This window comes from Lepus europaeus, chromosome 10 (assembly GCF_033115175.1).
Source record: "Lepus europaeus isolate LE1 chromosome 10, mLepTim1.pri, whole genome shotgun sequence".
Lineage (NCBI taxonomy): Eukaryota > Metazoa > Chordata > Mammalia > Lagomorpha > Leporidae > Lepus > Lepus europaeus.
The window spans coordinates 2,567,689-2,590,274 of record NC_084836.1 but is presented as its reverse complement, the minus strand read 5'-3'; the positions used below and the strand labels follow the sequence as shown (position 1 = coordinate 2,590,274).

The 22,586-nt window shown below is 64.3% G+C and overlaps 2 protein-coding genes across 3 annotated transcripts in view; one reads left to right on the top strand and one right to left on the bottom strand.

The window, feature by feature from the left end:
• Positions 1-14,596, top strand: part of GRAMD4 (GRAM domain containing 4) — a 71,934-nt gene extending 57,338 nt beyond the window's left edge. For both annotated transcript variants that reach the window (XM_062202661.1, XM_062202662.1), the window contains exons 5-19: positions 45-112; positions 1,948-2,080; positions 2,455-2,480; positions 2,943-3,034; positions 4,792-4,883; positions 5,691-5,739; positions 6,478-6,549; positions 6,834-6,877; positions 6,955-7,064; positions 9,102-9,256; positions 10,435-10,579; positions 11,101-11,194; positions 11,437-11,521; positions 12,269-12,337; positions 12,589-14,596. In XM_062202661.1, the coding sequence (XP_062058645.1) occupies positions 45-112; positions 1,948-2,080; positions 2,455-2,480; positions 2,943-3,034; positions 4,792-4,883; positions 5,691-5,739; positions 6,478-6,549; positions 6,834-6,877; positions 6,955-7,064; positions 9,102-9,256; positions 10,435-10,579; positions 11,101-11,194; positions 11,437-11,521; positions 12,269-12,337; positions 12,589-12,693 (1,339 nt within the window). In that variant the 3' untranslated portion in view covers positions 12,694-14,596. The remainder of the gene's footprint in view (positions 1-44; positions 113-1,947; positions 2,081-2,454; positions 2,481-2,942; positions 3,035-4,791; positions 4,884-5,690; positions 5,740-6,477; positions 6,550-6,833; positions 6,878-6,954; positions 7,065-9,101; positions 9,257-10,434; positions 10,580-11,100; positions 11,195-11,436; positions 11,522-12,268; positions 12,338-12,588) is intronic.
• A 1,805-nt stretch (positions 14,597-16,401) lies between these two features.
• CERK (ceramide kinase) overlaps positions 16,402-22,586 on the bottom strand; it is a 45,668-nt gene continuing 39,483 nt past the window's right edge. Inside the window, exons 10-13 of the mRNA XM_062202660.1 lie at positions 21,328-21,404; positions 20,631-20,836; positions 18,158-18,366; positions 16,402-17,899 (exon numbers count right to left, since the gene is read on the bottom strand). Coding sequence (XP_062058644.1) covers positions 17,827-17,899; positions 18,158-18,366; positions 20,631-20,836; positions 21,328-21,404 — 565 coding nt within the window. The 3' untranslated portion in view covers positions 16,402-17,826. The remainder of the gene's footprint in view (positions 17,900-18,157; positions 18,367-20,630; positions 20,837-21,327; positions 21,405-22,586) is intronic.

Genomic DNA, 22,586 nt, shown 5'->3' with positions numbered 1-22,586 from the left:
CGGTGGGACTAACCGGCTTCTCGCACCTTCTCTGTCTCTTTAAGAACCGAGGAGCAGCCGGCACAGTCTCCGCAGGCACCGAAGGGGCAGGCCCCGGTCGGCAACGGGGCAGGTAGGCACCGCGGGAGGCGGGCGGGCGGGCGGCAGGGTGGGTTTGTTCCAGGACCCCGTGCGCATCCGGGAGTCTCGGAGCTGGGCCGGCGTTCCTCTCCGAGCTGCCGAGTCCTCAGAGCAAACGGCGGCCGTTGGGTCCCCAGTAAAGGACCTGAGTGGGCAGCCGGGAGCCGCGGCCAGGACGTGGCTCAGCCCCCGGGACGGAGCGGAGCCCTTGGCTCCTCCTGTGTCTTCACACAGCGCTGCACGCCTTGCCGTCTGGGAGTGTCCTCGGCCGCAGGCCCCTTGCCTCCCCGGGGTGACCATTCATGGGGACCCCCTGCCTGTGCTGGGAGGGGCTGGAGAGCCGAGCCACAGGGCCCTGGGTCTTGGCCCCACCTGGTGTGGAGTTGGGAAACAGAGGCGGGACTGGGGGTGGGGCTGGACCTCTCCCGGGGCGTGGCCCATCAGAGTTTGATTTTCTAAAGCTCTTTCCTGGTTTTTAGATGGTTGGGGCAACCAGAGGACTTCCTGACCATGTGTGGGGGCTCCTACCTGGTGGTGTGGGATGGGGTCCCCATGAGCTCACCTGGGCCAGCCCTGTGCTCGCTGGGCCCTGCCCGCTCAGCACGCAGCCCCTCACATGTGCACATGCACACGCAGCCCCCCAGGGGATGCACACATATCCATGCGTGCACGCTCATACACACGCAACCCCCCACGGCGCGCACACACGCTCATACACATGGACCCCTCATAGCACACGGCACACACACATGTGCACACACTTGTACACATGCACACACGCATGTACACACTCCCACATGTTCATACACATGCACCCCCACAGCGTGCACATACACACCCCACACATGCTCAGACACATGTACTCCCACACACAGCACACACACACACTGCACACACGTGTACACATCCACACGCTCATGCACATCCCACCCTCACAGCACACACACACTGCACACACGCATATACACACTGCACACACACGTGTACACACCCACACGCTCATGCACATCCCACCCTCACAGCACACACACACTGCACACACACGTGTACACACCCACACGCTCATGCACATCCCACTCTCACAGCACATACACACACTGCACACACACGTGTACACACCCACACGCTCATGCACATCCCACACACACACTGCACACATGTATACACACACCCACACGCTCATAGACACATGTACCCCCAGCACACATGCTCACATACACACTGCATACATACTGCACACTCAGCACACGTGTGTACACACACACGCCTGCTCATACACGTGCACAGACGTCCCCCCCACAGCACACACACACACCCACAACACATATGTTCACACACATGCCCTATACACAGGCTCACACACTCGTACCCAGGCAGTGCGCCCCACACACAGCAAGCACGCAGAGACACACAGCACACACACACATGCATCCCCCACGCCTCACATACATACCCCCCCACGCACATACCTGCACACACAGTCACACCCGTTTGCACTACACAGTCACACACTTGCACTCACACGTCACACATGCTTGCACACTCATTCTCTCACACAGGCTTGGGCATATGCACACGCCCACACACACTCCTCCATGTCCCCCTGGCTGTCCTCAGGGTCCACAGGGTGTGCGGTGCTGAGCCCACCCAGCTGCTTCCCAGACAAACCAGACAAAGGGAGGCTGACGTGGACCGCAGGGGACCGAGGAGAGGCCTGGCCGGGCACGCCCAGCGTCCACGGCTCTGGCCTGTGCTTGCGCCCTCAGTTCTCTGTGCCCCGAGATCCTGGGACCCACCCCATTGCGGGCCTCTGCCTCGTCCCCACAGAGCGCCGGGGCCAGGGGGTGCCCTCCCGCGTCCAGAAGTGGTTCTACGACAAGTTTGGGGAGTACGTGGAGGACTTCAGGTTCCAGCCCGAGGAGAGCACCGTGGAGACAGAGGAGCCCCTCAGCGCCCGGAGGTAGCCGGGGGAGCCAGGGCGCCCGGAGCACCTGCCCCGAGGTTTCAGTGTTCACCGGGCATGCAGAGCTGTTGACGCGGCTCCCAGGGGCCTGTGGAGCCGGCTCAGCCGGGCGCCCACTGCCCAGAGGCCACCCCACACTGGGTGGGCAGCTTGGGGGTTCAGGGGTCTGGTCGGTAAATCCGGGCAGCCTGCATGCAGCGCCGTCTTGCGGGGCACAGGCAGGAGGCCAGGGGGTGATACCGTTGTCCAGGAGGCCCCAGCCAGGGCCATCCCTGCCTACAAGTGGACAGGTGCCAGGGGGCTGTGGGCCAAGGGTGGGCAGCTGGCCGCCACGTTGACCCAGGCACTTGTGTCTCTCCCTTCTCTCTTAGGCTAACTGAAAACATGAGACGACTAAGTGAGTACAGGCCCAGGCCCCCTGTGGGCGGGAGCGGGGGGGCAGGGTCCTGAGCTGCCTGGGACCACCGCCCTGACCCCAGGAGGAGGCCCGTTGTGTCTGGGGGCAGAGGGAGGGTGGGGTCCTCCTTGGCCACTGCTGCTCTGTGGTCAGTGCAGAGTGTGTCCTCCGGTGTGGTCAGCGCAGAGTGTGTCCTCCGGTGTTTGGGGTGGGCAGTGGTCACTGCCGTGACTCCTCCCCGTGGGCGTGGGGTCAGAGGGCACTTCCCCACGGGGACAGTGGGCAGCATCCAGGCCGGGGCCCGGCACGGCAGGAGCTGGCTGATGCCGGTTTTGGTCTTGGGTTGCTTGCTTTGGTTTCCCTCCCCACCAGGGGCGGGGGTCGGGGAGTTGGCCCGACGCCGAGCGCAGCCAGCAGGCTGTGCGGCTGACCCACTGACACTGCGGCCTTTTCTGTCCCCAGAGCGCGGTGCCAAGCCCGTCACGAACTTCGTGAAGAACCTGTCTGCCTTGTCCGACTGGTACTCCATCTACACCTCTGCCATCGCCTTCACCGTGAGTGCTCCCCGGGGCGGGGCCCTGCAGCCACCCTCCCCCCGCCCCTGTCCCCAGCCACACTTCCTTGAGCATCAGGGACAGTCGCAGCCTCAGTTTGTTCTCCTGTAAAGTGGGCACAGCGGAGCTGCTGTAGTTGGAGGACCAGCTCGGATTTGCTGGGTGTGGTCCTGTGTGGCACCTGGGACCCTGGACGCGTGTGGCGCGGTCGCTGTCTGCAGAGGCAGGTCCCTGCAGCAGTGTTCTGGGGAGGGGTCTTTGGGGCCTGCTTGCCAGCTTGCGGGAGCAGCCAAGGGGGCTCCTGACAGGTGCCCGGTGACACTGGGGCCCCGGCCTGGCCTCCGAGAGCCACGGGACCTGGGAGGGTCGGGGGACGTGGGGCTGGCATTGCTGGCGGCTCTGGAGCAGAAGGCCCGGCCGCCCGCCAGTCCTCCTGCAGCAGTTCCCTGCTGCTCCTGTCTTCCCCTACCTGGTGCTCCATGGGGCCCCGGGACCCAGGGCTGGGAGGCGCTGTGGTGTGAGAGGGACTCAGGATGCACGCTGCCCCCACCCCTCCCCTGCGTTCTCGGGCACCACAGAGCTCCAGGAGGCAGTACCATCCCGGGCAGGTCCCCCGAACAGGCCGGGTCCCTGGGTGCAGGTCCCCCGAACAGGCCGGGTCCCTGGGTGCAGGTCCCCCGAACAGGCTGGGTCTCTGGGCAGGTCCCCCGAACAGTCCGGGTCCCTGGGCAGGTACCCCGAACAGGCCGGGTCCCTGGGCAGGTCCCCCGAACAGGCCGGGTCTCTGGACAGGTCCCCCGAACAGGCCGGGTCCCCGGGCAGGTGTCCCCCGAACAGGCCGGGTCCCCGGGCAGGTGTCCCCCGAACAGGCCGGGTCCCCGGGCAGGTGTCCCCCGAACAGGCCGGGTCTCTGGGCAGGTCCCCCGAACAGGCCGGGTCCCCGGGCAGGTGTCCCCCCGAACAGGCCGGGTCCCCGGGCAGGTGTCCCCCGAACAGGCCGGGTCCCCGGGCAGGTGTCCCCCGAACAGGCCGGGTCTCTGGGCAGGTCCCCTGAACAGGCCGGGTCTCTGGGCAGGTCCCCCGAACAGGCCAGGTCTGGCTGGAAGAGCGGATCTTTGCACACTGGCTGGTCGGGTGTGGCAGGAGATGCCAGTTTTAGCTGAGCACCAGGGCCTTCTGCCACCTTAATACACCGCTCCCTGAGGCCAGTGCTGCCTGGGCCCAGGCCCTGTGTGCAGTCTGACCCACCTCCCGGCCCCCCTGAACTCAGGATCTGCTCATGCCCCTCCAGGCATCTGCTGTGTGTCCTCAGCCCCGTGCCTGTCACAGGTGGGCAGGACAGGTTCACTGGTGCTGAGCTGCAGTGGGGGGGACGCCCGGTCGGGGGTCTTGCTCTCTTCCTCCGATCCCAGCTGAGAGGGAGAGACAGAGAGAGGGCTTCCACCCACTGGTTCACTCCCCAAGGCTGAGCCGGTGAAAGCCAGGAGCTAGGAGCTTCATCTGGGTCTCCCACACGGGTGCAGGGACCCAGGCACTTGAGCCATCTTTCACTGCTTTCCCAGGCCATTGGATCAGGAATGGAGTAGCCAGGCCTGTGCCCGTATGGGATGCTGGTGTTGCAGGCGGCAGCTCTACCCACTGTGCTACAGTGCTGGCCCCATGGTTTCTCTTAGTGGAGGAAGCAGCGGGAGGGTGGTGGCTTGCCCTGAACCAAGGGCCCAGCTGCGCTAACCTCCCCTGCCTGCTCTCACCCGCAGGTGTACATGAACGCCGTGTGGCACGGCTGGGCCATCCCCATGTTCTTATTTCTGGCAATTTTGAGGTTGTCCCTCAATTACCTCATCGCCAGGTAGGTGAGCAGGTGTTGCAGCTGCTTGATCCGCCGTGTGCCTGGCTGTGTCGCCTCCCTGTGTCACGCCACCAGGACACAGGATGTGCCAGGCACCAAGCAGCATGGCCACCCCGCCCTGGTTGGCTGGAGCTGCTGGTGGGTAGTCCCCAAATCACCCAGTCAAGGTCACCCAGCAGGGGGCAGGTGTGACTGCCGGGAGTGCCGGAGGTGCTGGGGTGTAGCGAGAGCGCTGGGGAGGGCAGGCACTGGCCCCAGTCAACGTCTGCATGGCTCCGCTGGTCTTCTGAGCACCCCTTTCCCTTGGAGGCCGTGGGAGGGGCTCACGGGGAGCCAGCATGCTGGGATGCACCCTTGTCCTGCGGTTACCCGCCCCTGGCTGGCGGGGAGCCTGGTACTGTTGCTCGCTCAGCTGCACCGGTCTCCTCCAGCCTGCTCCGTGCCTGGCTCCTGGGGGCGACTTTGCAGAAGAAGCGACGTTCAGAGCCCTGGACGGGTCGGCAGCCCCAGCGCCGGGCAGGGCCCGCCCACGCACGTGGCGTCTCAGCTGATGCCCGTGCCCCTTCTGCTGCTTTTAAGTCTGTGCTCTCCACCGCGGGGTCTCCAGGGGAGGGGTTGGTTGGGGGGAAGGGACACAGAACCCCCACTCGGAGCTGGGAGGGGCCCTGGCAGTGCTGGTGGCCAAAGGCAGGGGCTCCCAGCAGCTCCTTCTCTCAGCCTGCCCGGCGTCGTGGGCCCTGTGCCGAGGCGTCGCGCGCAGGTGCACAGGCACCGCTGCTGTTAAGACGCAGGCGCTTCCGTTGGCAGGGGCTGGCGGATACAGTGGAGCATCGTGCCGGAGGTGTCCGAGGCCGTGGTGAGTCCTGGAGGCAGAGGGTCCCTTCGTCCGTCTCCGCCGGGTCAGGCCTCGTGGAGGTCTCAGCTGAGCCTGTGTGGACCCCACCAGGAGCCCTGGCCGGTGGGGCGGGGAGTGTACCACCTCCCGCCCAAGCCTGGTTGTAGGCGAAGCCCGTGGCCTGCCCGGGCGGCCTTGGCTGGCCGTGCTGACCCGAGGGGCCGGGTGGGAGGCGAGCAGGGCTGGACGAGCAGCTGTGTTTTCACGCAGGACTCTGCCCACGCCCTCCCCGCTGCCTGGTTGATCAGTGGTTGCTCGGCGCACACTGCACACTGCCGTGGCTGCTTTTGCACCCAGACCGCATGGCTGGAAAAGCCAAAAATTGTGCAGCTGTTTGCTCCAGAGGGAGATTCGTGGGCGGGGCCGAGCGGGGCGGATCGCAGCCTCGTCTGAGGTCTGAATAGGTCGTCCACGTGCAGACGGCCAGGGACGGCCGCAGCCCTGAGCCTGCTCAGTGCTCCTTGCTCAATGAGTGGACGCGCACTGGGATGGGGTGGGCCTCGGTCTCCCGCCTGTAAGGGGGAGGGGGGCGCAGGTGCCCTGAGGATGGGTCAGAGTTTGGCTCAGCCCCTGCAGGCCGCCTCTGGGCATCCACTCTCCTGGTCATGCAGGGACATCAGGGCGACCCACAGGTGCCGGGGCTGGGAGCCTGCATGCCGTTAGGTTCCGCTGGAAATTCTCTCTCCCCTTTAACTGAAGGAACCCCCGAAGGAGGACCTGACGGTGTCGGAGAAGTTCCAGCTCGTGCTGGACGTGGCCCAGAAAGCTCAGGTACCGCGCCGGTCCAGGCCCTCGGCGTCTCCCGCTTTGTCCAGTGCCCGTGGTGGGCCCGGGCAGCACGCCTGGGCTCCAGGCCTGGACACTCCACCGGTCTGGTGGGCGGTCATCACCAGCGACCCTGAGGGACAGGGTGCTCTCCCGGTGGAATCTGTGGCTGGTGGGCCGGGCCTTGTGCGGAAATCCAGACGTGGTCTGGGTCTCCAGTGAGCAGGGCCCCAGACCCTTCTGGCGTGTCGCCGTGACTGATGGCCGCCCCCGGTTTCTTCTTCGCGCAGAACCTGTTTGGCAAGATGGCGGACATCCTGGAGAAGATCAAGAAGTGAGTGATTGATGAGCACGCACACACCCCCACCCCGCCCGGCCCGGCCCCGCCTGACCTCCCCGTCTCCCCCACAGCTTGTTCATGTGGGTCCAGCCCGAGATCACACAGAAGCTGTATGTGGCGCTGTGGGCTGCCTTCCTGGCCTCCTGCTTTTTCCCCTACCGCCTGGTGGGGCTCGCTGTAGGTAAGGCGCGGCGCGCAGGCTCAGAGGGCCCGGCCTCACCCTGGCCTGCCGTCCTCTGCTGTTTGCCGGAGCGTTTGGGGAAGAGCCGGGCGGAAAACCAGAGGCACGCAGAGGCGCCATCAGCTTCTCGGGCCCCTGGCTCCTGTCGTGCCCGTGGACCCGTCCACCCGTCCCTCGGGGACCCACGCTGGGTGCCTGCAGCTGGAGTCTCCAAGCGCTGGTGGGCCTGGGGTGGGGCCGAGAGCCCGGTTTGAGGTGCAGCGAGCTGGGTGGTAGCTGCCGTGTGAGGCCAAGTTCAAGTGCGCCTGAAGCACTTGTGTCTCCAGTTGGTCTCCTGGAAGCTGGCGGGGAGGACCGGGTTGTGCGGGGACTGGAGCTTAGGGAGTGGACACCACAAGGAGCTGGGCCTTGCGGGCCTTGTCCCCCTGGGCCAGGTCGGAATTGCGGGGTTCACCAAGGATGCTTTTCCCGGGACATGAGCGGTGGAGATGGGGGCTGGGGGACAGTTGGTGCCGGAGTCCTCAGGCCAGGCCAGGCTTTGCAGGCTCGCTCAGAGAAGCAGTTGGGGCAGTGCTGGTGGACGCTCACGTCCGCCCTGACCTCACAGCAGCAGGAGGGACAGTCCCCAAGGAAATCACGGAGCCGAGTTCCAGCGACAGCAGGAGCTCGTAGGAGCGCCTCACCCGGGCTCCTTGTGGGACGTGGCCGGGCCGGGTGGCAGGTCCCAGGGGTGGACGGGCCCTCTTGGTGGCTTCCTGTGGCTCTGTCCCTGCCACCCAGAGTGGATGCCAGAGTTCGTTTCCTTCTCGTCACTGGGCACGTGCCCTTCCCAGCACTTACCTGGGTTTGTGCTTCTTGCTGGTTTATCTGTTGGTGGGTGAGACAGAGGGCAGGTGTGGCCTGTGGGAGTGGGTGTGGGGGGTCAGAGCTGCTGGGGAGGCAGAGCCAGGGGTTTGCAGGCAGGCAGATGGGCAAGGGGGGAGGGGTTAAGGGGCTGCTGGCTTGGCCGCACAGGCAGTGGCGCCCACAGCAGGTGCCAGTGGAGAGCTGAGGCTTGAGAGATGACGGTGCGATCTGGCGGGGATCGGGGGCCAGGTGTGCAGAGTGGCGCTGTCTGCCCCGGGTCTGAATGCACAGGCCCGGCCCTCGCCTGGAAGCTCAGACCGTGGGGCTGATGACCGTCTGGGAGCCCATCTGGGAGCTCCTGGCTGCACTGGGCTCAGGCTGTGGGTGCTGGTGTAGGAGGGCAGAGAGAGGCCACGGGGAACCCGGGTGGTGGCCTGGAGGGGAGGGGAGGAGGGGCCGGGGAGGGGGTGAAGGAGGGTGCTGGCTTGGCCCGAGTGGGAACATCCAGCAGCCCCTGGAGCCTGGCTGGAGTGGGCTGAGCTGGGAGCGGCAGCTGTGACGGATCCGACTGCAGGAGTGGCCCCTGAGACCCTGGAGTGGGGAGAGGTCCCGAGCCTGAGCGGGGGGCCTCAGCAGAGTGGGGAAGCAGAGAGCTGAGCTGTGTCCAGCCCCTTGGGTGGCCCTGCTCACATTAAGAAATTGAGAGAGGCACCACGAGGCCAAGGTCATGGTCCATCCCCAGGGAGCTGTACCCAGTGTGTCCCGAGCCACTCCGTGTCCCAGCCTGGAGCCGGCACAGGCCCCCCTGGGCCCGAGCAGGGACATCGAGGCAGTGGCCTCCCATCCCAGTGCTGTGTCCCCCTGGGGGCAGTGCTTGGTCTCCCTGGGGGCAGCAGGCTGGGGGCCCGTGTTCTGTGGGGACAAAGACAAAAACCCGTACCAGTAGCACCTACGGGCACCTGGGCCGGCGCAGAGCCGCTGACCGGAGCACGCTCCCTGTCACCGCGGTGCGGTGGGAATTCGTGGGAGTTCCTGCGTTGTGGCCGGGGTCAGACCTCAGGGCCACGGAGATGACGTGCACGGGCATGTCTCTGCATGCGTGACGCCAGGGCCATGGGGTCTGCTCAGGGGCCCTGGCCTCTCCCTGTCCCCCGTGGAGCTCTGGACAAAGCGGGACTCTGTCCCCTCCAGGGCTCTACGCGGGCATCAAGTTTTTCCTCATCGACTTCATCTTCAAGCGCTGCCCGCGGCTGCGCGCCAGGTACGACACGCCCTACATCATCTGGAAGAGCCTGCCCACCGACCCCCAGCTCAAGGAGCGCTCCGGCAACGCCGTGTCCCGCAGGGTGAGCCCCAGCCCCACCTGTCCCTCCCGGCACCTTGGGAAGTGGGCAGCTCTCACATTTTGGGGGGTGGCCTTGAAACCGCCAACTCAAAGCATCGAGAAACTGTCCCCTGCTGTCTCCTGCCCTCTGCTGGGACCACACTGCCATGGGCGGCAGTTGGGCTGGGCTGGGGGTCCCCACGGAGCCAGGCTCGGGGCAGGAGGGTGTGCTGCTGAGAGCCAGAGCCTGGAGACGGGGGTAACCACCTCGCTCTGTTCCTGACTGAAAGGCTCAGACATTGAGGCCAAGCAGCCCCCGAGAAGGGCCCAGGCCAGTCATGAGTCCTGTGGACACTGGGCCCAGGGCCCTGAGCCAGGACGTGGGTGATCTTGGGGTTCCTCGGGTGGGAGGGGAAGTTCTAGTCCCAGCGGGGCTCCTGGGTAGGCCCAGGAGGGCTTCCAAGTGGAAGGGGGCCTGAAGCACCTTCTGTGTGTGGGTGTCCTCTTAGGACCCACCCACGGGTGCCCTGGGGGTCCCACACAGCAGAGCTTGTCGGGAAGCTGAGCCCAGCTGGCCTGATGACCTGGCCCACAGACGGACGCTGCCCCAGAGACAGGCAGCCCCTGCCCCACCCCATCGTGAGGGAGGAGACCAGGGGCCCGTCGGCCCTGGGGTGGCTGGGGCAGGGTCTTTCCCGGGCTCAAGTTTGCTTAGTGCAGGCCACCGAGGGGAGGAGAGAGCAAGGGCCGAGGCGCCCTCCCCTCAGGCTGCGAGGCTCCTCCCACTTGTGACCGCCCTCCCGCCCCCGAGCCCACTCACTCTGTGTCCTGTCCTGGTCATACGTGTGTCTGCTGTCTCCCTCTTGGCCAGCTGTCTGGGCATGACAAGGTACGGTGTCTGTGTGCAGCCCCTCGGCCTGCTGTGAGCCAATGCCGTGCCTGTGCTGTGCTGTGGTTTCTTTTGTGGCCTATCCCATGGCTGGATTTGATTCCTGAAACGCTGAAGCCATCGCGGCCCACGAGGACCACGTGGGCTTGGCGGGGCTGGGGGGCGGGGTGTCGCCGTGTGGGCTGGCCCAGAGCCTGCCCAAGGGGCATTGGTGTCTGTCAGTGGCCAGAAGTGGCAGCAGTGTGGCTGGGGGGCCTGTGGGCCAGTCTCCCTGCCCAGGGCCTGACTGGGGCCTCATGTGCCGTGGGCAGCTGCAGACGGCCACGTCTCGGAGCTACGTGTCCAGTGCGCCGGCCGGCCTGAGCAAGGACGAAGAGTCCGGTCGCTGCCACACCACCAAGAAGGGCAACTTCCACGAGATCTTTAACCTGACCGAGAACGAGCGGCCACTGGCAGGTGCGTGTGGTGGGCCTGCGGCCTGGCCGGGCACGGGGACAGGGCGGCCCTGGCCTCCCTGCCTCCCCAGCAGACACGTGGGTGCCCAGGGGCTGGAGGGAGCCCCGCGTCAGCTCTGGGGCCTGCGTCCCAGCCCAGACAGGCCCTGGCCCTCTGGCCATCTGTGGCGCTAGAGCCGTCTCGTGGCAGGTGGTCTGTGGCCTGCCTTCCAGGAAGGGCCTCGCATGAAACTCCTGCCTTGCCCCCTGCAGCGGGAGCCTTGGGGCTTGGGGGGTGGGGAACCTGTGCTCTGCTGCACCCCCACGCTCCGGGCTGGCCTAGGGTCAGGTGGCCACTGCGGCTGCTGGCTGCAGTGTGGCGTGTCGGGCACCGCCATGCGACCTCAGCTTCCCGCACAAGGAAGGCCCCCATGGGTTCCTGCGCTCGCGCCGGGACGTTCCGTGACGGGGAGACCCGTGCTGATGGGCTCCAGGGCATTTGCAGGGGGGGCCGACGTCACAGGCTGGGTCTCTCCTGGGCAGTGTGTGAGAGCGGCTGGCGCTGCTGCCTCATCAACAGGGACCGGAAGATGCCGACCGACTACATCAGGAACGGGGTCCTGTACGTGACGGAGAAGTGAGTGTCGCATGGGCTGGGGGCTGCCTGCCCCAGCGCCTTGGGAAGCCTCCCTCTGTGCCTGGAGCCCCCCAGCCAGGCCTCAGGGGCTCCCGCATCTCCTGTGGGAGATCCCGTGTTGAGAGCCAGTCTTAGCTCAGCACCTGTGGTTTTGAAATGGTGTGGGAGGGGTCCTCCCGGGGGGCCGGGGCCACGCCCCACCTCGCTCGCTGCATCGTCCCCTTCCCGTCGCCCCCACCTAGTTACCTGTGCTTTGAAAGCTCCAAATCCGGGTCTTCCAAGAGGAACAAGGTCATCAAGCTGGTGGACATCACTGACATCCAGAAGGTGGGCGCCCGCTGACCCCTGGGTTTCAGGAGGGGAGCGTGAGGGTTTCCCAGGGTGCAGTGCAGCCTGGAGCTGGGGGGGGGGGGCGTCCATCTGGAAGCTGCTGCTGCCCAGAGCAGGGCTCGTCTGTGGAGGGCTCACGCGGAGCCCCCGTCGGGGTACCACGTCCATGTGGGGTGACACTGTGGCTCCTGTGGTACAGATGAGGAGAGGGGCCAGTGAGGTCTGTGTCTCCATTACGGGTGGGCTCTGCTGTGCCCACCACCCCTGCTACCCCAGGGCCCAGGCTGCTGCCACGGGTGTGGCTTAGCGTGGGACACAGGAGGTTCCAGTGCTCCAGGAGCTTCTTAACCGAATTCCGGTGTGGCTCGGCACAAGGAACATGCCTGTGGGTGCACCCCCCACCGCCCGCCCCCTGGACTGTGGGGGACCGCCCCCTCCCTCCCCCTGTGGAGAAATGGTGCGCACTCGTGGTCAGGATGCTGGCGGCACTGAGGGTGCCCCATGGGTGCCAGGCTCTGGAGTGAGCGTCCTCAGGGCCCCTGCCCCACATGCGGCGTCCTCGGGGTCGGCCCTCCCTGGGCTCCGGCTGGCAGCTGGCGCAGGACGGGACAGGCCCCGGGCGGCTCTGCTCTCAGCCCGAGGGGCGAGGTTACTCGGGTTCTTCTGCTCTTGTGGCCGGGGCCCACCAGGCCCTCTGGGTCGTGCCGGCAAGACCCATGCTGACGGCTGTCATGTTTCTTCCAGTACAAAGTCCTGTCTGTCCTCCCGGGCTCGGGCATGGGGATCGCCGTGTCGACGCCATCCACCCAGAAGGTGGGTGCCTTGCAGGTGGCTGAGGGGCTGGGGTGGCTTGGGGCTTAGCTGCGACGAGTTCGGAGCTAGAGGCCGGGCGGTTTGGGCACAGCCCCCTCCGTCCCTTGTGGCAACACCCACCTGGTGTCTGGAGATCCCAGCCTTTGGAGGGAGCCGAGGCCCAGGTGACGGGGGAGGGGGGGCCTCAGGAGGGCACGGGCTGGCCCGGGGCTCGGTTGTGGCGCTCACCGCCGGCGCTCCCTCCCTGGCAGCCGCTCGTGTTCGGCGCCATGGTGCACAGGGACGAAGCGTTCGAGACCATCTTCAGCCAGTACATGAAGATTACTGCAGCAGCGGCCGCCGGAGGCGACAGCTAGCACTGACTCCCCGGGGCGTGGCGGGGGCTCTGAAACACTCCGGTCGTGGAAGAACCTTGGATGTCCTCATGACCTTCGGCAATAACTCCCCTGCCCTGCGGTTTTGGTTGTCGATCCCTGCATTCTACGGACCTGGCACGAGGGGCCTGGGGCTCCCCATGGTGGTGCCCGGGCAAGGCGCCGCAGGCGCCCGAGTGACACCAGGTGGGCAGAGGAGCTCCAGGACTTGTGGCCACGCACTGCCTTGGCCTTGTCAAGCACATGACCGTGTCCTCCGGCCCAGCCTGGGGGGCAGGGGAGGGTCACCCTGCAGGCTCTCCAGAGACCAGAAGTTCTTCCACCACCAAAGCCATAGCCGAGGCACGTGGCGGGCCCCTCCTCCTGGGGTTAAGAAGCGGTGAGGAGCCCCATGGAGGCCCTGACTGCCCGCCAAGAGACGAACCAGCCCAACCCTCCTCCTGCTGTCCTTGTAGTGTGGGGGTGGGGCGGGGCACCTTTGTGGGAGCAGAGAGGCTGCTGGGAGCTCTGGGCATGCTGGGTGGCCCTCCCCCAATCCGGCCTCTCCAGAGGGGACCCTGGAGTCGGTAGCCAAAGGGTGAAGGCACAGCTTTGTCCCCCTGTGCTCTCTGGACAAGCCCAGGGGGACACTGAGGGGGCTCTTGGGGGTGCGCTGAGCTTTGGTTGTGCTCAAGACCCCGCCCCCGGCAGCAGCCCTGGGGGTGGCTGGGGTGGGGGCTGGAGCACCCTCCCCACGGGCTCTGGGGAGTGGCCGAGCGCTGGGAGATGGCCACCAGTGGGAGCACGTGTGACCGATTTATCCTGGGGCGTCTGCAGGTGGCTCTGCCGTGAGCAGGAGCCGGCGCGGAGACCGGCGCGGGCACCTCCCGCTCTGCCCGTCTCCACGCTGGGGCCCTCCCACGCCTTCCGCTTGTCCCCAGTCCTTTGGCTGTCACTAGATTGTTTTTTGAAGAAACAGAAGATTCTATTTTTTACAGAGAGCAAGCTGTTTTTCTTATTTTTGTATCATTTTTCAGATGTGATTTGTACCTTTGCTCCCCAATCCTCATCCAGGGTGGGGAGACTTGTGGCGTGGGCCCAGGTCAGCCTCTCACAGGGGCCGGGGGTCACTCGCCGGGGATGGGGGGTGCACGCACACCCAGCGGCCAGACTGCGCACACGTCCTGGCCGCACAGCTGCCAGTCTTCCAGAAGATTCTGCACATCAGCCTCGTAAATGGAGATGGGACCCTGGCTAAGCAGCGAGTCCGCTCTCGGTGCACCTGGGGAGACGCAGCCCACCGGGAAGCCCCTGGGTGGCTAAGGCAACACCAGGTGGGCCTGACCTGTCCCCAGGGATGGCTGCCAGGGTGACACACTTCTCCCCAGGGCCCGGGGTCTCCGGGTCTGTGCCTTTCGTAAGGCACTAAAATCGTCCCAAGCACAGGGGGGTGGGGGTTATTCAGCAGGGCAGGTGGTTAAGTTTGAGTCCCTTTAAAGAGAAAGGGAGATGAAAACTGACCACACACTGGGGGGTGGGGCATCAGGGCCCGCCCCAGGTTGGCCAGCAGCAGGCCCGTTTTTGGGGTCCCAGGGGGCCAGGAGCGGAGCAGGTCCCCGTTGGCGGGAATCCACGGCTTTTGTGGAATTGGGTGAATCTGGGCAGACTCCATCCTGCGACTAATCATGAACTGGGATGGATGTTTGGCCACGGCTGGCGCTCTGGTCTGTCTTGGATCTGTACATAGTCGTTACCAGTGTGATTCCTGTGCAACAGAATTCTGAAGAACCGATAAAAAAAAAAAAAAAAAACCCTCTGTAACATTTTTAAGGATACCTTGTTAAAAGAAAAAGTCTTGTATAAATTATAATTTTTATTTAAATAAACCTAAAGCGCTTTGTGCTAAGGCTCAGGCCCTCCGGTTGCTTGGCATGGTCGTGTGAGGCTTGTGGGCAGCTGGGGTGCCTGTGGTGACCAGCGCTGGACAGTGCCAGGGGTCCAGACACCATGGCTGCCAGGCAAGTGGGTGCCCGGGCAGTGGGCACTGGGTGGGGCCGAGGGGGACACTGTTGGGCACAGGCTTTGCCAGTCTGGGGGCAGGAGGCAGGCTCTGGGTCCCACAGGATGGAGGGCAGGGCAGGGAGGTGTGCCCAGGGTTGGCACTGGGCTGGGGGCGGTGGGTTCTCTGGAGACTGGGCAGTGCCTTGGGGCTGTGGTGCAGGCCTGGGCCCTGCTCAGCTGAGGCTGCCCAGTGACACTGGCTCAGCCAGGGAAGATGTCAGCTCTGGACCTGCCTGCCTTCTCAAGTCACTGGAGTCAGGTGCACCTGAAGAGGCGTGGCCTCCTGGGCCCCAGCGCCTGGGAGCCCCCAGGAGGCACAGACCGGGCCAGGCGGCCAGGCGGCAAGCTCGGGAGCATGGCCTTGCAAGGTCAGTCATTTGCAGTCTCTTCCTGTTCACCCGCCCATCATCCATCCACCACCCGTCCGTCCGTCCGTCCGTCCGTCCACTGCAGGCTGTGCTGGATGCCGGGCTGTGACCCTGAAGGGACAAGGGTGCCTCACACTCGTGCTGTCCTGCCCTCATCTGTCTCATCTCCCTGTGCCCCAGCTCTGCCCCTGCTCAGCACGGGGCTGCCCGTGCTCCATCCTGCTCGCTGCCTTCCTCCCCTAGTCAGGGAGGCAGAGAGGCTGCAGGGGTGCGAGCACACAGCAGGTGCCGCGGGGTCCAGGGGAGGCAGAGGGGTTCCCAGGCCCCACGTGGTACACTTTGGGGATTCCGGCCTCCGCCCAGCCCTCAGCCTGCTTTAAGCGCCTTCCAATTTGCTTGCGGTCAGGAAGGCAGCCCGTGCCCGCCTGTGTCACAAAGCCCCCTCTGATGACCGTCTTAGAGCACCTCTCTCCCCTGCAGCCCAGGACGCATCTCCCAGGGCTTCTCTTGGCTTTGCCTGGTGGCCAGGGGAGCCCTCAGAATAGAGGGGAGCTACTAGCTCCAGCAGAGGCCCTGGGGCCTTTCCAGCTACAGATCACAGGTGAGGTCGGTCACCATGGCGTGGGGGTGGGGGGAGTTGGGGGTCAGACGAAGCGCACAGGAAAATCAAGCTCTGTGCCCTTGGGCCTGCAGTCCTCGTCACAGTCTCCCTAGCAACTCGGATGTAGGGTTTGGTGGGTGCAATAAACGAGTGGGTCGAGGAATGTATAAAGCCCGGCAGGTGCGGGGGCTGTGCCCGGCAGGCTGAAGCCTGATTGACGCCCAGCCCAGCGCCCAGGGGGGCAGGGGAGATGGAGGGGACAGGGACTGAGTTGCCGGCTGTAGGCACCTGGGGAGCGAGCCAGCAGGTGGGAGCCCCATCTCTCATGTGAACAGAAGGTGTGGGCGTGGGCGTGGTGGGGCCCTGCAGGGAGGTGTGGGGCTGCCTGCGTGGTCCTTGTGCCTCTGTGACTGTGCCCTGACAGCGCTGAGTCCACGCCGGGCCTCCTGTAGCACAAGCCAGGCTGCGTCCTCTGCCAGCCCTGGCCCTGGCGTTCACTGTTCCACCTGGGAACCAATCTCTGTCAGCCGACTGGACATCGAGCAAAGATCCCGTCCCTCGAGGGTCAGCGGTCATCAGGCGACGGGGCCCTGGGCCCAGTGCAAGCTTTGGGGGCTGGCTGAGCGTGTGCCTTAGCTGCACCTGTGCCTTTTCATGGACTGTGTAGAAGAAAATGCCAAATTCTGCCCAAAGTAGTTTTATTTTGTCTTTTCAAACATTTCAGATCAAATACGCCACCTTCTAATCTTGAAACCAGCAAGATCAGAAAGAACAAAGCCATCCTTTCTGTGTCTCCCACTCACACAGGGGCTCGCGGGAATGGCTGACCGCAGGCCTACCCCGAACCGGGACCCGCGCTGCCCGCCTGCAGTGTGCTGCGAGCTGCCAGGCAAGTCCCAGCACCGGCTGGGGCCATGCTTGCCACCCAACCAGCACCCCGAGGTCCAGGAGCTGAGGTTCCATGGGAATGCGTGCGGGCCGCCCCCTGCCCAGGACCCACGTTCCCGGGGCCCCAGCAACAGCACCAGTGTGCAGCTCTGACAGGCACAGGGGAAGAGTCTCACCAGGGCCTGCTTTGCCTGGTCCCTGTCTCTCGAGTCGGCAGCGGCCTCGTTCCCCAGGGCCAGGGCAGACTCAGGGGTCTCTGGGGAAAGCGTACGAAGCTGCCCGGTTCCCGCACTCCCCGCCCCACGGGAGCAGCCTGGGACGGTGCTGCGGGTCCGGGGGCCACACTGTCTTTCAGGTGCTGGGTCTGTGGTCTTCCAACCCAGGCCCAAAGCCGAAGGGAAGCAGCCGGGCCATCCCCCCTCCCTCGGTAACAAACCACGTGCAGGCTGCCCCGCCTGGGTGGCTCTGAAGGAGAGGCGGGAGACGGCGTGTGCTGCACGGGCCGCGGCAGGCACGGCGCTACTGGTAACAGTCAAGTCCCCCCGCCCCCGCCCCTCGGGTCAGAGCATTCAGGGAAGCCCGTGTTACACACGTCACAGGACGCGTCAGTCTACACCCAGCAGGACCCGGGCAGCAGAGACGGCACCGCGTACACGGCTCGAATCTCCAGGAACGAGGCGTCAGTAACCACAGCACGGGGACGGGCGTGCCGAGTGCAGAGAGCCGGGCTGCCCCGTGGTGTCCTGGGGACACCACCGTGGGGCTAGGTGTGGCGCCAACACTGGATCCACTCTCTCCCGATGGACACGCTGCCGTGTTTCCCAGCTCTGCTATAACCCTTCCCCCGTGGTCTCCGGAGCCCCCGCCCAGCCGGATTGTCCCCGTGTGGCCCGCCGGTGCTGCAGCCCACAGTGAGGATCGCAGCTCGGAGGATGGCGGTCGAGGGTGGAGAGAAGCTGCTCCTCCCCAGAACCTGGTCCCGAGCCGTCACACAGTGGGTCTCGGCCTAAAGTCCCTATAATCACCGTGGGGAAGCCACCGCCGGGTCAAGCCTGTGTGACACAGCCCGAGAGGGACAGCGAGTGGCTGACAAAAGGGACTTTTCCTAAGACAGATTTGGCTATCAAAAATAAATTTCTACATTTAAACGAATCTATCGCCGTGATCAGGCTGCAGTCGGTGTCCTGGTAACCGTCACACTTGCCGCGTGACGGCGTCTCAGCTGTGCGCCTCTCGCTTGGGCTCCTCCTCGATGCCGCGGGCAAAGAGCCGAACGAGCTGGCAGTGGACCCTGCGGAGACAGAGCCCTGGCTGAAGCCCGCGCCCTCCCCACACACTGCTGACCTCCAGCCCCAGCAAGGGGCCAGGGGGGGAGGGGCAGCAGGTGCCGAGTGAGGGACACGCACTCCTAACCCAAGAGGTTCCATCGGTTTGGTTTTGAGATCCTTAGGAGGAGGAGGACTGCCAGGGCAGAGCCCGGTGCCGGTGGCTGAGCAGCACCGGGACCGAGGGGCTTCGAGCCCGGGGCCTCGGGCCGGGGGACGCTCACCTGACCTCGATGGCGGGGCTGTGCAGGAGCTCCCCGTCGCAGTTCCAGGAGCTCTTGGCGGCCGAGCGGCAGCAGGCGGGGCTGTCGCTGCACAGCGGCCCGAACCGCTGCTTGGCTCGCTCCTGCAGGTCGCCATCCTCGCCCTCGGCGTGCTTCGACGTGAAGTGGAATCGCTTCACCCGGTAAACTTCAACGAAGGTGAAGTCGAACTGCAGGGGAGAGGGTGGAACTCGGTTCCCCGTGGAGGCATGGGGAGGGTGCCCCCGCCAGGTGCTCATCACATCACTTCCGCCACTTCCGGAAACCACAGCCCAGCCAGGGGGCCGAGCACTTTCCACGGAATTCTGGTTGTAAATTAGTGACTGGTATGGCTTTCCATCTTTTTAAGTCAAGCACTTTTTTAAAAGCCACAAAAATTAACACTGGACTACACTCTAAGTATGATACAGGTTAAAAACCCCAAACGTTCGGGGCAGGCACTTAGCAGTTACCTGGCCCCAGCTCCGCCCCCAGCCCCAGCTTCTTACTAATGAGCTCCCTGAGGGGCTGCAGATGAAGGCTCCCCACGTGTGACACCTGCGTGGAATTCCTGGTTTCTGACCCAGCCCTCACTACCACAGGCATCTCTAGAATGAACCAATGCACGGGTGCTTGCTTGCTCGCTTTTTTTTTTTCCGTGCCAATCCGAAGCCAGGAGCCAGGTGCTTCTCCTGGTCTCCCATGCAGGTGCAGGGCCCAAGCACTTGGGCCATCCTCCACTGCCTTCCTGGGCCATAGCAGAGAGCTGGCCTGGAAGAGGGGCAACCGGGACAGAACCAGCACCCCGACCGGGACTAGAACCCGGGGTACCGGCGTTACAGGCGGAGGATTAGCCTAGTGAGCCACGGCGCTGGCCTTGCTCACCCTTTTTTAAAGATGTATTTATTTATTTGAAAGGCAGAGGTAGAGGGAGAGACCGCCCATCCGCTGGTTCTCTCCCCAAATGCCCGCAACGCTGAGAGCTGGGCCAGTCCAAAGCCAGAGCTTCCTCCAGGTCTCCCGTGTCGGTGCAGGGCCTGAGCACTGGGGCATCCTGCACTGCTTTCCCAGGCCACAGCAGGGAGCTGGATCAGAAGTGGAGCAGTCAGGACTTGAACAGGCGCCCATATGGGACGCAGGCGCTGCAGGCAGCGGCTTTACCTGCTACGCCACAGCACCGGCCCCTGGGAGGGAGCTTGCTCTCTAATCATTTATTTGAGAAGCAAAGAGCAAAGCTTCATTAAAATTAAACTGTGATCGGCCGGCGCCGTGGCTCAACAGGCTAATCCTCCGCCTTGCGGCGCCGGCACACCGGGTTCTAGTCCCGGTCGGGGCACCGATCCTGTCCTGGTTGCCCCTCTTCCAGGCCAGCTCTCTGCTGTGGCCAGGGAGTGCAGTGGAGGATGGCCCAAGTGTTTGGGCTCTGCACCCCATGGGAGACCAGGATAAGCACCTGGCTCCTGCCATCGGAACAGCGCGGTGCGCCGGCCGCAGCGCGCTACCGCGGCGGCCATTAGAGGGTGAACCAACGGCAAAGGAAGACCTTTCTCTCTGTCTCTCTCTCTCTCTCACTGTCCACTCTGCCTGTCAAAAAAAAAAAAAAAAAAAAAAAAAAATTAAACTGTGATCACAAATTTCAGCTTGCTGGTGCTGTGGTGTAGCAGGTAAAGCCGCCACCTGCAGTACCAGCATCTCATATGGGCGCTGGTTTGAGGCCCGGCTGCTCCACTTCCAATCCAGTTCTCTGCTGTGGCCTGGGAAAGCAGTAGAAGATGGTCCAAGTGCTTGGGCCCCTGCACCCATGTGGGAGACCCAGAAGAAACTCTAGGCTCCTAGCTTTGGCCTGGCCCAGCCCTGGCTGTTGCAGCCATTTAAGCAGATAGAAACTCTCTTAAATAAAAAACAAAAACTTTATATAAAAAAAAAAATAGCCCCCGTCCCCCGTGCTACTGGACTTGGTCTGTCTCTCCCTGGGACCTACAAGGACGCCGGGGTTCTGAGCGTCCATTTCATCAAGGTGACCTGCAAGTCACCTTCTGTCTCGCCTTGTTCTGTTTCACAGGAGGGTGGTGACAGGCATCCCCGGTACCCAAGGGGCGCGCTTCAGGAGCGCCTTGGCTGTGCTGGGCTCTTCCCATGCACACCACTCGGGGCCAAGTTTATCAGCCGGGCACAGCAGGAGCCTGCAGGGGCTGTGATGTGACAGTGACGCCGGGAACAGGCGCCGTCTGCGTCGGTCTCTCCATCTCATTGTACCCGACTGTATTTCTGGAATTCTCCATTTGACATTTTTGGCCGATGGAAAGGGGGCACCCCTGCGTGTGTGTGGTCAGAGACGTAGGTCCTTTAGTGAAGCGGCACGGAGTAACTGACGAGCAGCAGAGCGGACAGCTCCATCCTGACTGCACTGTGGGGTCCAGGGGCCCCGAGCTGGGGACGGCCGCGCCCTACCCACCTGGTCATCCTGGTTCCTGTGCCTGACCAGGAACCGCAGGAAGTTGAACCTGGAGCATTTCCGGATGAGGATGAGGTCACAGGACCCGTCTCCCAGGTGGGCAGCCGGGGAGAGGCCCCGGGGGCTCCGGGGACAGGCACAGGACATGTTGGTGGCGTTGATGGCCAGGAACTTCCCGCAGACCACCTGCCACTCCTCCACCTCCTCTGAGGAGAGAGAAGCAGGCCCAAGGTTACGACCTGAGGGCTCCCGACGGAGGGCCGCTGCCCAGGGCGGGCTCGTGTGTGCTGCCCCGGCGCATGACGCGCGGAGTCCGCGAGCCACTTCTGCCGTCTGTCTGTGTGAGGGCTCAGGGCTACAGGCGGCCTTCACATTCTTAAACAGTTGAAAGAAATCACAAGAACTTCTGCTAAAAATTTTCTGAGATGTCAGTATCCAGAAATGAGGTTTTGTGGGCAAGCAGCCTTGGCGCTCGTCGGCACATGGCACACGGGGCCGCGGCCGCCGTGCAGAGAGGGGAGGCCGGAGGGGCCTCTCCGCCGACCCTGCGTCCCAGAGCAGGAGGGTGGGCCGCACCGCCAACGCCTGGGCAGTGGCACAGACGCGTGCTGCCCGGAGCAGAGAGAAAGTGGACGCGGGACGCGAGGCAGAACGAGGAGAGAGGGAGGGGGCAGGCCCCACGGCCGCGTGGCATTACCGGCGTCTCCCAGGCCGTACAGTGCCGCCTTCTGCTCTTCCTCCAGCTGCTGCTTGCTCTGCCTGCACACGAAGCACCTGGGAGAGGAGCACGACCGCCGCTCGGTTAACCGTGTGGCGCACGAGCCTGGCACACAGGAAAGTCCTCTTTCCGCATAATAAAATGTCTATTCCGAAGGCTCAACCGGAAGTGCTGCTTTGGTATGCTAAGCTGCATCCTCCAAGTGAGGTCTACTCTAGCCCTCACAGAATCACCACGTCCCCCCAAACACACGAGCGCGTCAGAGCCCGAGCCACGTGTCGCCCTGGAGACGGCCATGGCACCGCTGGGACACACGGCTCGGGCACCAGTTCCAGCCACAGGTGCCCAGGTGACGCTCATTCACTTTCAGATAACAAACGACGTGATGGCTGTCCGTCCTTGTCAGTAACGAGTGAATGAACAAGTCGGAACTCAGCCGGCAGCTGCAGTGCGGCTTTGGGCCCAGGGACTGAGATCCTCACGCTGTCCAACAGGGCAGCACCTGCTCCACCGCTCGGACGTCACGGCCTCCTCACTTACGGAGCCTGCCCAGTTTTAAAGGAAAGGATGAGGCGAGTGAGCCGCTGACTGCTGCCACCTCCACTGTCACTGTCCCCATCTCCACTGTCCCCCTCTCTGTCACTGTCCCCACTGTCCCCTCTCCACTGTCACTGTCCCCACTGTCCCCCGTCTCTGTCACTGTCCCCACTGTCCCCTCTCCACTGTCCCCCGTCTCTGTCACTGTCCCTACTGTCCCCTCTCCACTGTCCCCCGTCTCTACTGTCACTGTCCCCACTGTCCCCCGTCTCTGTCACTGTCCCCACTGTCCCGTCCCCACTGTCCCCTCTCCACTGTCCCCCATCTCTGTCACTGTCCCCACTGTCCCCTCTCCACTGTCCCCCGTCTCTACTGTCACTGTCCCCACTGTCCCGTCCCCACTGTCCCGTCCCCACTGTCAGCAGCGTGGCCACACAGCCCAGGGCAGTGGAGGCTAGGATTTACTTGTGATTCTTAGACTGCTCTGATACTGTTGTACGTACTGGGGAGGGGGAGGCCCCAGCTATAGGATGTGGTCCTTGTCAATGCCCCCACCTGCACAGAGCGCCCTGGCCAGGTCGACAGCAGCCTCGAGGGCAGGGTCCTGGGTGTCTTGGCTGCTACTGACTCCCCTCCCCCACGGGGCCACCTTCTGTCCCCTCCTGGGCTCTCCTGACCCAGGAAGAGCTTCCGCCTTGCAG